Here is a 12,500-nt window from a genome sequence, read left to right as displayed (position 1 = left end):
TTTACTTGAACATGCTCAGGTGAATACTGCATTTTGGCTCGATCGTCTGAGTATGCTCAACTGTATCGTTGAACATGAGGATAAAAACGGCTCGCTCGTTCTGTTCTTAGGGACTGTGCAATAATTATCAGGAGGGGGGGGGCCTTAAGTTAAAATAATGGAAAGGAGGGGGGGGGGGCTCTACATTAGATTTCTCAAGTAAGTTGAGGGGGGGTCTTAATTAAACATTTTCCAAATAGACAGATGCCACGCCTTTGACTATCCATAATGTCTAAATATTGCATCAACATAAACACATGCTTTAACTTACTTAGAATGTCAACATATGATAGATTGAAACAATCGCTCATGCACAGAAGTCACAAACCACGTTGTGAGCTTTGCCAATAAAACATTTGGCATTTAAGAGGTCCCGCAGACATGCCAGGTCTGTTCTTGATTTAAACAGCGAGAGGGTTTCTAGGTCAACAGTTTCTAGCTGAGGAATGCCACATACTTCTGTTTCATAGTTGTCATCAATGGGTTCACCTCCCAAAGACCGAAAAATTATACAGGTTCGGGTCCTACGGCTTTCTGAGGCAGCAATCCTCTTCTTCTCCCTTTTTTTCTTCTGTTCCTTCTTTTTTCTTGATTTGGATGCTTTAGATTTGGCACCAATAGGAAATGTCGCTTTATATTTAGCCGTCACCCTATCCAGGTCTTCTACAAGATTCAGAACGTTTAAACCGACTTGAGACTTTATTGAATGACGTTGTTCAGCATTAAAATTGTGTAAACAGCTGAGGCCAGTCTTCAGTGTTTTTCTAACTTGGTTATTAATTATTGCACAGTCCCTTATTGCATGCGAAACGTATGTGATAATATTCACAGCATGCATGGTTTCAAAAAACAGAAAAAGCGTGTTTGTGTTTTTGCAAGTAGAGTCCGAAAGAGGTTACTTTTATTTTCGTCCTCAGCGCTTCTCTCGCTCGCCAGCTGTTTGCTGCATTTTCTTGGGTAAAACATTCCTCTTCTCCCAGGGTACCGCTCTGATTGATTTTGCCGTCGGAAATGAAAATTAATTAAAACTGTCAACAATGAAACTGACCAGAGTGCACTTCAAGAAACATCTCGCATCCAAAATAAGATTGGAAGGAAAAGTTTTGTTTGTTTGAATGCACAGTCGGCGATTGAGACAAAGGGTTGATTTCAATTTTAAAACCCTGTGGCCGTGTTTAACGAATGCTTTTTCAGGTCGCTCAGCGAGTGGTAACCACAAGTTGCTTGCTTGTTCCATTGTCAGTGTGCTACATAATTACATTTGCATCTGGTTCCTGGTTTGATCGAATCACTACCCATAACTCAATGGAGAATTAACCGCTGTTCTGGGGAATAATGAGTTAAAATAATCCCGTTGTCACATACAGGAAAGGAAGATCCGTACGACATGCGCTTGTGATGGCTAAACGATCCCTTGAATGAAGACTAACGAAGACGAATTATCACGGAGATGTCTCTCTGCACTTCTTGCTACCCTCAATAATTAGGAATTAGCTGTAAATGAGCAAAACGAAGAGATAAATGAAGGAAATTATTTCCGACGAACCTACAGTGTAGAAGGGTGCACTTGTATAAAAAAAAAAAGATTTTTGTCGGGTTCAATAAACAGTGTATGTCGCAAATTGTGAATTGGACTGTCGCAGACAGACATTTCCAGAAACGTTCAAAGAAATGTCACGCTTTTAGTGTGAGTTACACTGGTCAATTAAAACATGAAAAATTCCTCAATTCTTCTCGACATGGATCTGCGGAACAATCCACAGTTCTGTAAATTGCTTTATTGACAATCTCCACGGTTTTCGACATCAGCACCTACACCGCTTATCAAAATAATCGAAGGTTTTGGGAAGACTTATTACCAGGTCTGAAGCATTAATCTTATATTTTGAGCTGTCAGATGTTTTGTTTACAGGTTTTATATGTCTTGGCCGCTGTCCAAGATGTCACAGCAAGAATGGGATGACGTTTGTAGTGATTAATCAGTGTATATAACAATTACTTTTGATACACTCTGTTTTTTTTTAACAACCTTTCTTATAAGAACGTTGAAGCTAAGATTAACCAAATTTAGCCAGAGTTGGTTGGCGCGACATCTTGCACGTGGCATCAGAGCAAGTCGCGCAAAGTATGTGACAAGCAACTTGATAATAAGCAAGCTCTTTGATGGGTTTCCTGGTCACGTCCGCATTAATTAAGGAGATATAACAAATTTCAGTCTAAGCTCCAAAATTAGACGTACTTATATAAAAAAAAAGAATGTATGTCAATTGAAACGATTTGCTATCAATTGAACTCGTCCCGGCTACTTTGCTGCGAGACTTTCTACCAGTTCCGTTTGAACTTACAGTGACCACCTGTGGACCTAAGCTCGGTTTTAATGATAGAGAAGATCACGCAGAATTTCCTTCCGTCAACCATGTTACTGAAAGTGATCCGGCAAGTTCGAAGATAAATTATGGATTATAAATGAAATGAAGAAATAAGCTTCGCACTTACTGAAGTGAAATAACTCTATTCGCTCTTTTCTTAGACATTGCCAGATAATTCGAGATGCAGGACTGCAATGTATAAATTGCCTAATTATTTTGTCCTTGTTGCCGTGGTTGTCGACGCCAACTAATGTGAGCCCTGCTTGCATCCGGTCTTGACGACCACACCCCCAGTGAGAGACACAATGATTGCAGTTTGTATTATTCAGTTCGTTCATCAGTTAGAAGTCGAAATGCTCTTTTCTTAGACGTTGCCAGATAATTCGAGATGCAGGACTGCAATGTACAAATTGTCTAATTATTTTGTCCTCGTTGTCGTGGTTGCCGACGCCAACTAATGTGAGCCCTGCTTGCATCCGGTCTTGACGACCACACCTCCAGTGAGAGACACAATAATTGCAGTTTGTATTATTCAGTTTCGTTCATCAATTAGAGGTCGAAAGGTTCTTTTCCTAGACATTGCCGGATACTTGGAGATGCAGGACTCCAATGTACAAATTGTCTAATTATTTTGTCCTCGTTGCCGTGGTTGCCGACGCCAACTAATGTGAGCCCTGCTTGCATCCGGTCTTGACGACCACACCTCCAGTGAGAGACACAATAATTGCAGTTTGTATTATTCAGTTTCGTTCATCAATTAGAGGTCGAAAGGTTCTTTTCCTAGACATTGCCGGATACTTGGAGATGCAGGACTCCAATGTACAAATTGTCTAATTATTTTGTCCTCGTTGCCGTGGTTGCCGACGCCAACTAATGTGAGCCCTGCTTGCATCCGGTCTTGACGACCACACCTCCAGTGAGAGACACAATAATTGCGATTTGTATTATTCAGTTTCGCTCATCAATTAGAAGTCGAAATCCTGACATGTAACTGAATGTTTTTTAGACTATCGTCGGAGAATTTGAGATAAACAAATCGCCAGTGTGAAATAATAATTGCCGTTTGTTAGCCCTGTGTCCGTTTCTCAGTTGTGTTTGAAGAAAAGTTGTTGGCAATTTACATATGTAATTCTTTTTTCACATCAAAGCACTTCACGATGCTCTCCGCCACGTTTCTTTTTTTAGTTTTCATAGTACAGTTTTGCTTTTGACGGATTGCATTGTAGTATTGAACAATGATATTTAGTTGAAGTTGCGTTTTACATCAAGTATTTATTGATGTGTCTGATTTCAACAGCATTGTTCTGAAGTCAACCATTGCCTAACACATGAACCTAACACTGGTGAATATTTCTTTTTTAGGTATTCAAAAGCGAGTGGTGGGTGGGTATTTTTGAAACAGCAATAGGGATACTCAAGGTATGCATTTAATTTTTGCTATCTTTAGAGAAATTTGTTTTAACATATGCAGATTCTCCTATGTTTTAATGATCCAAACTCTTTAATGATAGATGACTTCCTTTTAGAATACAATTCCTGGTAGACACGATTTCCTAAGATTTCCGAGATATAATTCCGCCAATACACAAAATATAATACCGCCAAAAAACTCGATAAGATCTAATTCCTGTCACATGTCAATCAAACTAAAGCTCGTGTAACACTAGTTTCCAGTTTTCAACACACTCCCCCCTGATTGACGTCGAAGTCAATCAAGAAAGTTTAAACAAATAAGACTGATTTAACGCAAAACCTAATTTAGCTCTTTAGCCTCAGTGTCAAACGCTCAAGATACGGTCAGACAGTTCATGGAGCAGTGATCACTGTAGGGATGTCTTCATCTCTAACTATCTGAATGTTCATTCCATTGTCAAACTGTCCTGTTCTCGCATTAGTTACGTGTTCGTCACACACGTTGATTTCAAGAGGATAGAGCTTTTGAATTGGACGTTTTAAGCAAGTCTTGCGGAGAGAATTATCTACTGTTACCACTTCCGCTGCGCGCACAACGTTGTCTTGTCCCTGTAACAGTTTTTCTACTTTCCCCATTCTCCACTGTTGTCTGAGTGTCTTGTCAGCATAGATGTGCACAACGTCGCCTACTTGAATTGTTCTTCTTGGTTCACCTCCCTTGAGTTTCTGGTACTCGCGGATACCTGTAAGATATTCTTTCTTCCATCGATTTCTGAAATGGGTGAGAAGACCGTCTAAATATCTCTCTCGTCTAGGCAAAGTGTTTACAGGTACTGTGATGGCAGGAGATTGATCTAGAAGTCGACGACCAATTACAAGATGAGAAGGCGTAAGTGGAGTTTCTGTTAGCTCATCGTAGACATAGGTCAATGGCCTAGAATTCAAAACGCCTTCAGTTTCGATCAGCACTGACTCTAACTCTTCATAACTCAACTTCGCATTTCCGAGCACTTTCTTGAGACACCTTTTCACAAGTTTCACACAGATTTCGAAGAATCCGCCCCACCAGCTGGCTGTGGGTACATTGAATTTCCAGTCAATGTTCCGATCAAGAGCAAACTTCTTAACCTTTGCATCTCGGAAAGTTTTCCCGTTGTCTGAAATGAACAGGGTCGGTAGTCCTCTTCTACCGAAGAATCGCTTCAGCACTCTTAAGAACGAATTGGCGGAGAGGTCCGGCGTAAGTTCAAGGTGCAAAGCTCTTGTACTAGCACATGTAAACAGAGCAATGTAACACTTGTGCATTTCTCCCTTGGATAAGTATATATTCTTCACGTACAAGGGTCCGGCAAAGTCCACACCTACTTTAGAGAAAGCCATTTCCTCTGAAACTCGGAATGCAGGTAGTGGTGGAGTAGGTGGAGGGCTGTAGGCTCTTCCTTGTAATTTCTTGCACGTAACACACTTGGAAAGTACATCCTTAACAGCTTGCCTTCCTTTGATTACCCAGAATTGTGATCGGATTTCAGTAAGAGTTTCTCCAACTCCATTGTGATTCACGTTTTCGTGGGACTGCATAATCACGAGCTTAGTGAAATGCTGCTTTCTAGATAACAGAACGGGATGTTTTGTTGAGTATGGAAGTGAAGACTTCTGGATTCGTCCCTTTCATCGCAGAAGTCCGTTGGCATCCTTAAAGACTCCTAACTGGTCCCAAGTCGAACTTGATTTCTCCTTTTCTTCAAGTTTGGCTTGAACGTCTTTGTACCAAAGATTCGTAGCAATATTCTGATCCTCCATACTGATGTCAGTTATTTCTATCTTCCTCTTGAGCTTCTGGATGAATTTCAGCACAAGAGCGGTTACTCTGACGAGTTTACTGAGACTACTAAATCTTTCTGGACAGATGACTTCTGAAATGTTCTGAAAGCACTGCACGGATACTGTCATAACATTTGAAATTTCAGGTTTCCTTCTGAATTCCTTTGTTACTTCTTCTGGGAATGTACTCTCACCGATTGGATTATCAGGTAGGTTTGGCCACTGAACTTCTCCTTCTTTCAGAAATGGAGCTCCCTTCCACCATAGATCACTGTGAGCGAGAACAGAACTCTTTGACCCTCGCGACGCTATGTCAGCAGGATTAGACTCAGACGGGCAATATCTCCAGTGATCCTTACTCCACAGACTTCGAATCTTCTGAACTCGATTCTGAACAAACAGCTTGAATTTTTTAAACTCTCTATTGATCCACCACCACACGATCTGAGAGTCAGTCCAATTGAAAACAGCGTCTATCTTCATAGTGCAGGTCAATGCCTCATGCACGGCTGTCATCAAATTCGCAAGTGTCAAGGCGGCCATTAACTCCAGTCGAGGGATTGATTCACCGATCAAGGGAGCAACTCTTGTTTTGGACGCTAGAAGGCAAACAGAACTGGTTCCAGAGGTTGTCAACATGATGTAGACATTTGCTCCATACGCAGACTTGCTAGCATCTGCGAACCCATGTAGTTGAATAGACGTGACGTCTTCGACTTGAACATCACCCAGGATGCAACGAGGTACTACAATGCTTGAGACTTCCTACATGTCTTGTAGTAACTCCTTCCAGCGCGACGCGAGACCTTCCGGCAAAGCTTCATCCCAACCAAGTTTTAAATGACAAATTTCTTGGAACATGCACTTTAAGGGTAAGGTAACTGGTGACAGCAAGCCTAATGGATCATAGAATCGAGCAGTACTGCTCTATAATGTCCGTTTAGTGAAAGTTCCCTCTAAGGCTTGTCTAGAAAAGGTAGCAAGATCAAACTCGAAATTATCTTCCATCCGATCCCATTGAACTCCCATTACTTTGACAACGGTTTCTTCGCTCACATTGTTGTTTGAATTTGACACTGTCCAATCTTCTTCCTCAATGTTGGGCTCGGTCAATGTAGGAGTAGCCTTACAAGACAGCTCCGGTTCCCAAGACAAAGATTCTTCTGCTCTTTTGATCATTTCAGTTAACTCTTCACTGTTCGATGCCCACTTTCTCATATTAAAACCTCCTTCTCTGAACCGCAACTTCAACTTGTGGTAAAGTTCAAAACACTTCGTTACCGAGTTCTCTCCAGATGCAAAGTCATCAACATACAAAGCTCTCACAACAGCAGCCACAAATTCAGGATCAATGTTCTCATACCTTGTTAAGTGGTTCCTCAATGTTACATTCAAAATAAATGGAGAGCAAACTAGACCAAAAACAAGACGAGTGAATCTCAGTGTGATCACTTCTGGGTTCGGGGAGTTGATGTCATCTACCCATAGGAACCTTAACAAGTTTCTCTCTGCTGGATTGACTTCAATGTTCAAGAATGCTTTTTCTAAATCACCAATCAAAACCACTTTATGGAGGCGAAATCTCAGCAAGACATCAAAGATCAATGGAGTTAAGGCTGGACCTGGTAGGAGACAGTCATTCAAACTTGGTTCATTGCGGGATTTAGCACTGGCGTCATAAACCACACGTAGTTTAGTAGTGATTCTGTCTTCTTTCAATACTTCTTTATGAGGAATGTAATGTACAGTTCCAGGAAGGGTATCTAAATCATGACTCTTATCAATCAATTCAACAACACCAGCATTTAATTGTTCCTTGATGACACTGTCATATTGTTGGAGCAATTCTGGCTTGGACCTTAATCTTTGCAATGAAGAAACAAGGCGATTCTGTGCCAACAAGTAATTGTCTGGAATAATTGGGTGTTCAGTCTTGAAGGGAAGAGACACTTCATAACGGATTCCATTGAACTTCACTTTGGTAAGATAGTCTTCAAGAAAATCTCCCTCTCTATCCTTTACTCCAAGAGTGTCATAGTCCCAAAACTTACTTAGCTCCTCTTTCAGTAAGAAATCATCTGAAACTAAGTTCTCTTCAATGACTTGACATTCAGTTTTCATAACATGGGACACGTTAACAGTTGATAACTGTGTATTCGCACTTGCCGCATTCACAGGACCACTCAATACATATCCTAATCTTGTACGAATTGCCACTGGTCCATGTAGCTCCCCCCTTACCACGTGATTCTGAACCACAGACCAGTAATGATCTGCTCCAATCATGACATCAATTTCTAGATCCTCATCACCTCGTGAGTGATCAGCCACAGGTAAGCCTTGCAGATGTGGGTAACACTGTTGTGCAATTTCAATGGTCTGGTTTGTGATGGGACCACAGATCAACTCAACTTCATAAGCATTAATGAACACTGTCAAATTGTCTTGACATTCCAATGCAAACTGAACGATGCTACATTGTTTCAATGAGGGTTCATTGTTTCCAAAAGTTTGTATTAGAACTGTATCGCTTCCAAATGGTTGTAAGCTCAATTTGCTCCTTAACCGTGAGCTTATATAGGACTTTTGGGAACATGAATCAAAAAGGATTCTCACATTGCAAGAATTTCCTCCATGAGGACTTCTGACGTTAGCTCTGGCCGTTTGTAACAAGATGCACTTGTTATTAACGTCTTGAGTAAAATACAAGTTTGTACTCACAGTTTGTTCTTGATTGCTGTCTCTAGCCCTTCTGGTCGTGATTGGATAATCTGGATAGTGTTGAACGCTGCACAAAGCCACGTGATGTTTCCCACTACAACGATGACACCTTGCTTGACAATCTCGACTCACATGACCGCTCCTCAAACAACCAAAACATTTTCCCTTTTGACGTAGAATTTTCTTTCTAGATTCTGGATCGGTAACAACAGAACATTTGACAGTTGGATGAGGTCCATTGCAGAAAGTGCACCATTTATCCTTAGATAGCGGCAGTCTCTCGTTGTTTGCAACCAGGGTTGACGATGTGGGGGGTCTTTTGTTTTGACCTGTGCGAATTCCAAAACCAAAATCTCGTTTTTCTTTTAACTTTGTTTGCTCAGTTACCGTTCCCAAAGCACATCTTTCTCGAATTTGCAATTCTTCTGTGAAAGACTTGATGATTGTGTCAAGGTCCCAATCTTCTGATGTGCCGCGACTCAGGATGAGGCGTAACTCTTGTGGGATCTTTCCCATAATTACAGGTGTCAAAAATGTTCCGTATGTCTCAATCGAAATACCGATTCCTTTTAGACTTCTAACTGCCGCCTCCGTTTGATCCAAAAGCTGACGCAATTGCTTTAAGTCGCTCCCGTCGCTTACTTTTGGAAGCTGCATGAGCAATTCGATGTGTTTCGAAATAATGACTTGTTTATTTCCGAAGCGCTTGTCTAGAAGTTGGACCGCGTGGTCGTAATTCGAGCTTGTCAATACTAAACCAGAAATTGTCTGGGCTGCAGAACCTTCAAGGAGCGACTTGAGATACTGGAATCTTTCCACGTCGCTTAAGGTGGTGTTTTTGTGAATGGCCGATTCAAACGATTCCCAGAAGGGATGCCAGTTGATTGGGTCGCCTGAAAATTTCCTCAATTCCAGTTTGGGCAACTTTGCGTGGGTCGGAATTATTGACGCTTTTGATTGTGTTCCCGCCTGAATACTCGAGTTAGAGTTTTGCGAGTCCAATGTCGTTCCTTGTATATCCTGACCCTTTCCAGTATTTTCCTCAGCTTCTATTGCTGTTTCTAGGTCGACTATGCAGGCTTGAATAGCGCTGGCGAAGTCACAGCTATTGTTCACGTCTTCTTCTATTTTCGTTTCGTCTACCAAATCGATAATTTCACTGTCCAATATTTTGAGCTCCGACAATTTATCCAGCAGGGTACATCGCAAGGATTTGAGCTTCTTCAAAACGGTAGGATCTGCCCGTTTATCAATTTGTTCCTGTGCCGCGAGGATTGTTTTCCTAACAAATGCGCGATGACTTTCGCGGACCATGGATTTCTTCTTCAGTCGTTTCCTGGGTTCCGACGACATGTTTACACGAGGTTAATTCATTTTTTCACTCTTTCAATCCTTCACTCCCGGGTCTCGGCACCAAATGTTTTAATGATCCAAACTCTTTAATGATAGATGACTTCCTTTTAGAATACAATTCCTGGTAGACACGATTTCCTAAGATTTCCGAGATATAATTCCGCCAATACACAAAATATAATACCGCCAAAAAACTCGATAAGATCTAATTCCTGTCACATGTCAATCAAACTAAAGCTCGTGTAACACTAGTTTCCAGTTTTCAACATCCTAAGAGTGATCGAAATGATAGACACATAGGTTTGTGCCTCGTAATAGAAACTCAAAACATGGAACTGCTGTTTGCTGTTTACTGAATGAACAAATTTGATACTGCAGCAATACGAATTTTGTCGGGGTACAAGAGCTGTATCGGGGCAACCGTAGAAAACCAGTTATAAGACACCATTAAGAGCAGGAAGTTTTTTTTTCTTCACAAATATTGCTTAACACAATACGCAACTCTTACAACTGACTCTGGCGATGGTGGTGAAGACCCCTACGTGGAGGTCTCTAAACATCATCTATGTTTAAAATTTTAACCTTTAAAAGATAAAATCTGGCAAGCATTCTGTAACAGTTTTCCTATGATTCCAAACGACCAGAAGGATATATTTTTCTCTCACTTTGGATCAGCCGTAAAAAAAATTGACAGTGTGAATGTAGTTAGAAAAAAAATTTCTTTTCTTTTGGGTTTCTTTTGAAGTGTCTAGCCCAAGTGAATAGCGAAACAGTTGTAAATTGGGCCAATTGCAATTTAGCCCTAGGCTCTTCAACTGATGCCGTTGATAAAGAATGTCTGTGGCAAAGTTTCCGAGGATTTATAAAAATGGTTCTGTTGGAGCAACACCGTGAGCTTTCCTTTTCCTTGTTTGGACGTCATGTCGTCGGCAAAGGGCACCTCACTACAGTGTCTTTACCGAAGAAAAAGAAGAAATCTTACATCGGTATCAAGATCATCGAACGACCAACCTCCAATATGACTGAGGTCAGAAACAATGCCGAAGAATGTTTTCAAGCAGATCAATTGGGTGCTATTGGCGAAATTAAAGCGGAGACTGGTGGCGAGAGTGTTCCAGGTTCCCAGTACTGTGACGGCAAAGGAAATGTATGCTATGGTACGAAAACGATCACTTGTTCCCCTGAGAAACAACCTGTACTTGAATTCGTGTACAATGATCAAAAATTAGTAACCGGCAAAGATAGCGACGGTGACGATGACAACAACACCATTTTGGAGGATGATCTAGTCACAGAGCGGTCGCATTTCTACGAAGACGAAATTCTACATTTTTCGCATAATGATAATCATGACAGTATTAAAAGCATAGGGGAATTCGAAAGCGTAAGTATTGCGGAGTCTATAACAAGCAATGAAGAAGTGGACAGTAGTTTGATGTTGAATCCCTCAAATAAAAGTGATGCAGTCCAACGATCAGATTCACCCCCCTTTGGAGACGATTCTCGAAGTGATGATGTGGAAAAAGAGGCATTATTTCAACGTTTTCACAAAAAAGTCAATCGCTTGTTGCCGAGCAATCTACCAGGAAAGCCGAAGAGTTTTAAGGAGTACCTGGAAGCGATTTTCGAAAACAGCAATTCAATGGATATGGAACGAATGACCATCCAGAAGCGTAGTAAGAGCACGGCCAGCTTCTTCGACTGCCAGCTTAGAGCACTTGTGGCCTCCGGTGAAGGTTGGCCAGCTGGCAGGGAAGGATTTGACTGTCACCTTTGAAGGAGACAAATTCCCGCAGTTTAGCCAGCTCCATAAAAGTACTTTTTTATGCGAGGTTTGCATCCCTTACCAGAAAATGACAAAATGACAAAACTAATGCCTTGAAATGTAATGGTTGGGACCTTGAGGGGAAACTGACTCTTTCTCCTCTGTCCAAGCAGGACCTGCTATGGTGGATTTCTAATGTTGAACAATACCCAAAAGCTCTTACTTCACTACCCCTTGATATCACACTCATGACAGACAGCTCACTGAAAGGTTGGGGAGGGGTGATAGAAGGTACACCAAATGTGACTGGTGGTAGATGGTCATACCAGGAATCCAAATTCCACATAAATTACTTGGAGCTGAAGGCCATTCTGTTAGTTCTGCAGTCCCTTTGCAACCATATGCAATGTTGCCACATAAAATTGCTTTGTGACAACACAACTGCTGTCTCCTACATCTGCAATATGGGTGGTACGAAATCTAGAGTTGCAATGAGATAAATAGAGAAATAATTATGTGGTGCATGGCTAGGCACCTAACATTGTCAATATTTGCCAGGCAAACTAAATGCAGAGGCGGACAGGGCTAGCCGCGTTTTTCACAACAGTAACACTGAATGGTCTTTGGCCCTTTCTGTCTTTAATGAACTTACGGCAAAGTGGGGTGAGCCTCACATAGACATGTTTGCGTCAATGCTAAATTATAAAGTATCCCAATATGTAGCGTGGAAACCAGATCCTGGTGCAATAGCCATTGATACTTTCACACTAGACTGGTCAAGGTATAAGCTCATATACTGCTTTCCTCCTTTCAGTCTCACAGGCAAAGTTTTACAATACATCCAAGAAAGCAATACCACAGCAATACTGGTGATCCCTTATTGGCCAACCCAGTTCTGGTATCCACATCTCCTGCAGTTGCTGAAATCTCAACCATTGGATATCAAGACGCTAAAATCAACCTTCACACTTCCATACCACCACAAGGAAGTTCATTTATTGTACCCCAAACTTCAACTT

General features: G+C 41.4%; 3 protein-coding genes across 3 annotated transcripts in view; all 3 read right to left on the bottom strand.

The window, feature by feature from the left end:
- Nucleotides 1–4,214: 4,214 nt before the first annotated feature.
- LOC137976804 (uncharacterized) lies at nt 4,215–5,399 on the bottom strand. Its single transcript, XM_068824143.1, has one exon. The coding sequence runs from the start codon at nt 5,397–5,399 to the stop codon at nt 4,215–4,217; it is 1,185 nt and encodes a 394-aa protein (XP_068680244.1).
- A 1,170-nt stretch (nt 5,400–6,569) lies between these two features.
- Nucleotides 6,570–9,716, bottom strand: LOC137976803 (uncharacterized). The gene has a single exon (XM_068824142.1). The coding sequence runs from the start codon at nt 9,714–9,716 to the stop codon at nt 6,570–6,572; it is 3,147 nt and encodes a 1,048-aa protein (XP_068680243.1).
- Nucleotides 9,717–11,812: 2,096 nt separating this feature from the next.
- Nucleotides 11,813–12,500, bottom strand: part of LOC137976802 (uncharacterized) — a 12,026-nt gene continuing 11,338 nt past the window's right edge. Inside the window, exon 5 of the mRNA XM_068824141.1 lies at nt 11,813–11,961. Coding sequence (XP_068680242.1) covers nt 11,856–11,961 — 106 coding nt within the window. The 3' untranslated portion in view covers nt 11,813–11,855. The remainder of the gene's footprint in view (nt 11,962–12,500) is intronic.

This window comes from Montipora foliosa, chromosome 11 (genome assembly GCF_036669935.1).
Source record: "Montipora foliosa isolate CH-2021 chromosome 11, ASM3666993v2, whole genome shotgun sequence".
In the NCBI taxonomy this organism is placed as follows: Eukaryota; Metazoa; Cnidaria; class Anthozoa; order Scleractinia; family Acroporidae; genus Montipora; species Montipora foliosa.
This window is presented reverse-complemented; position numbering and strand designations above follow the sequence as displayed.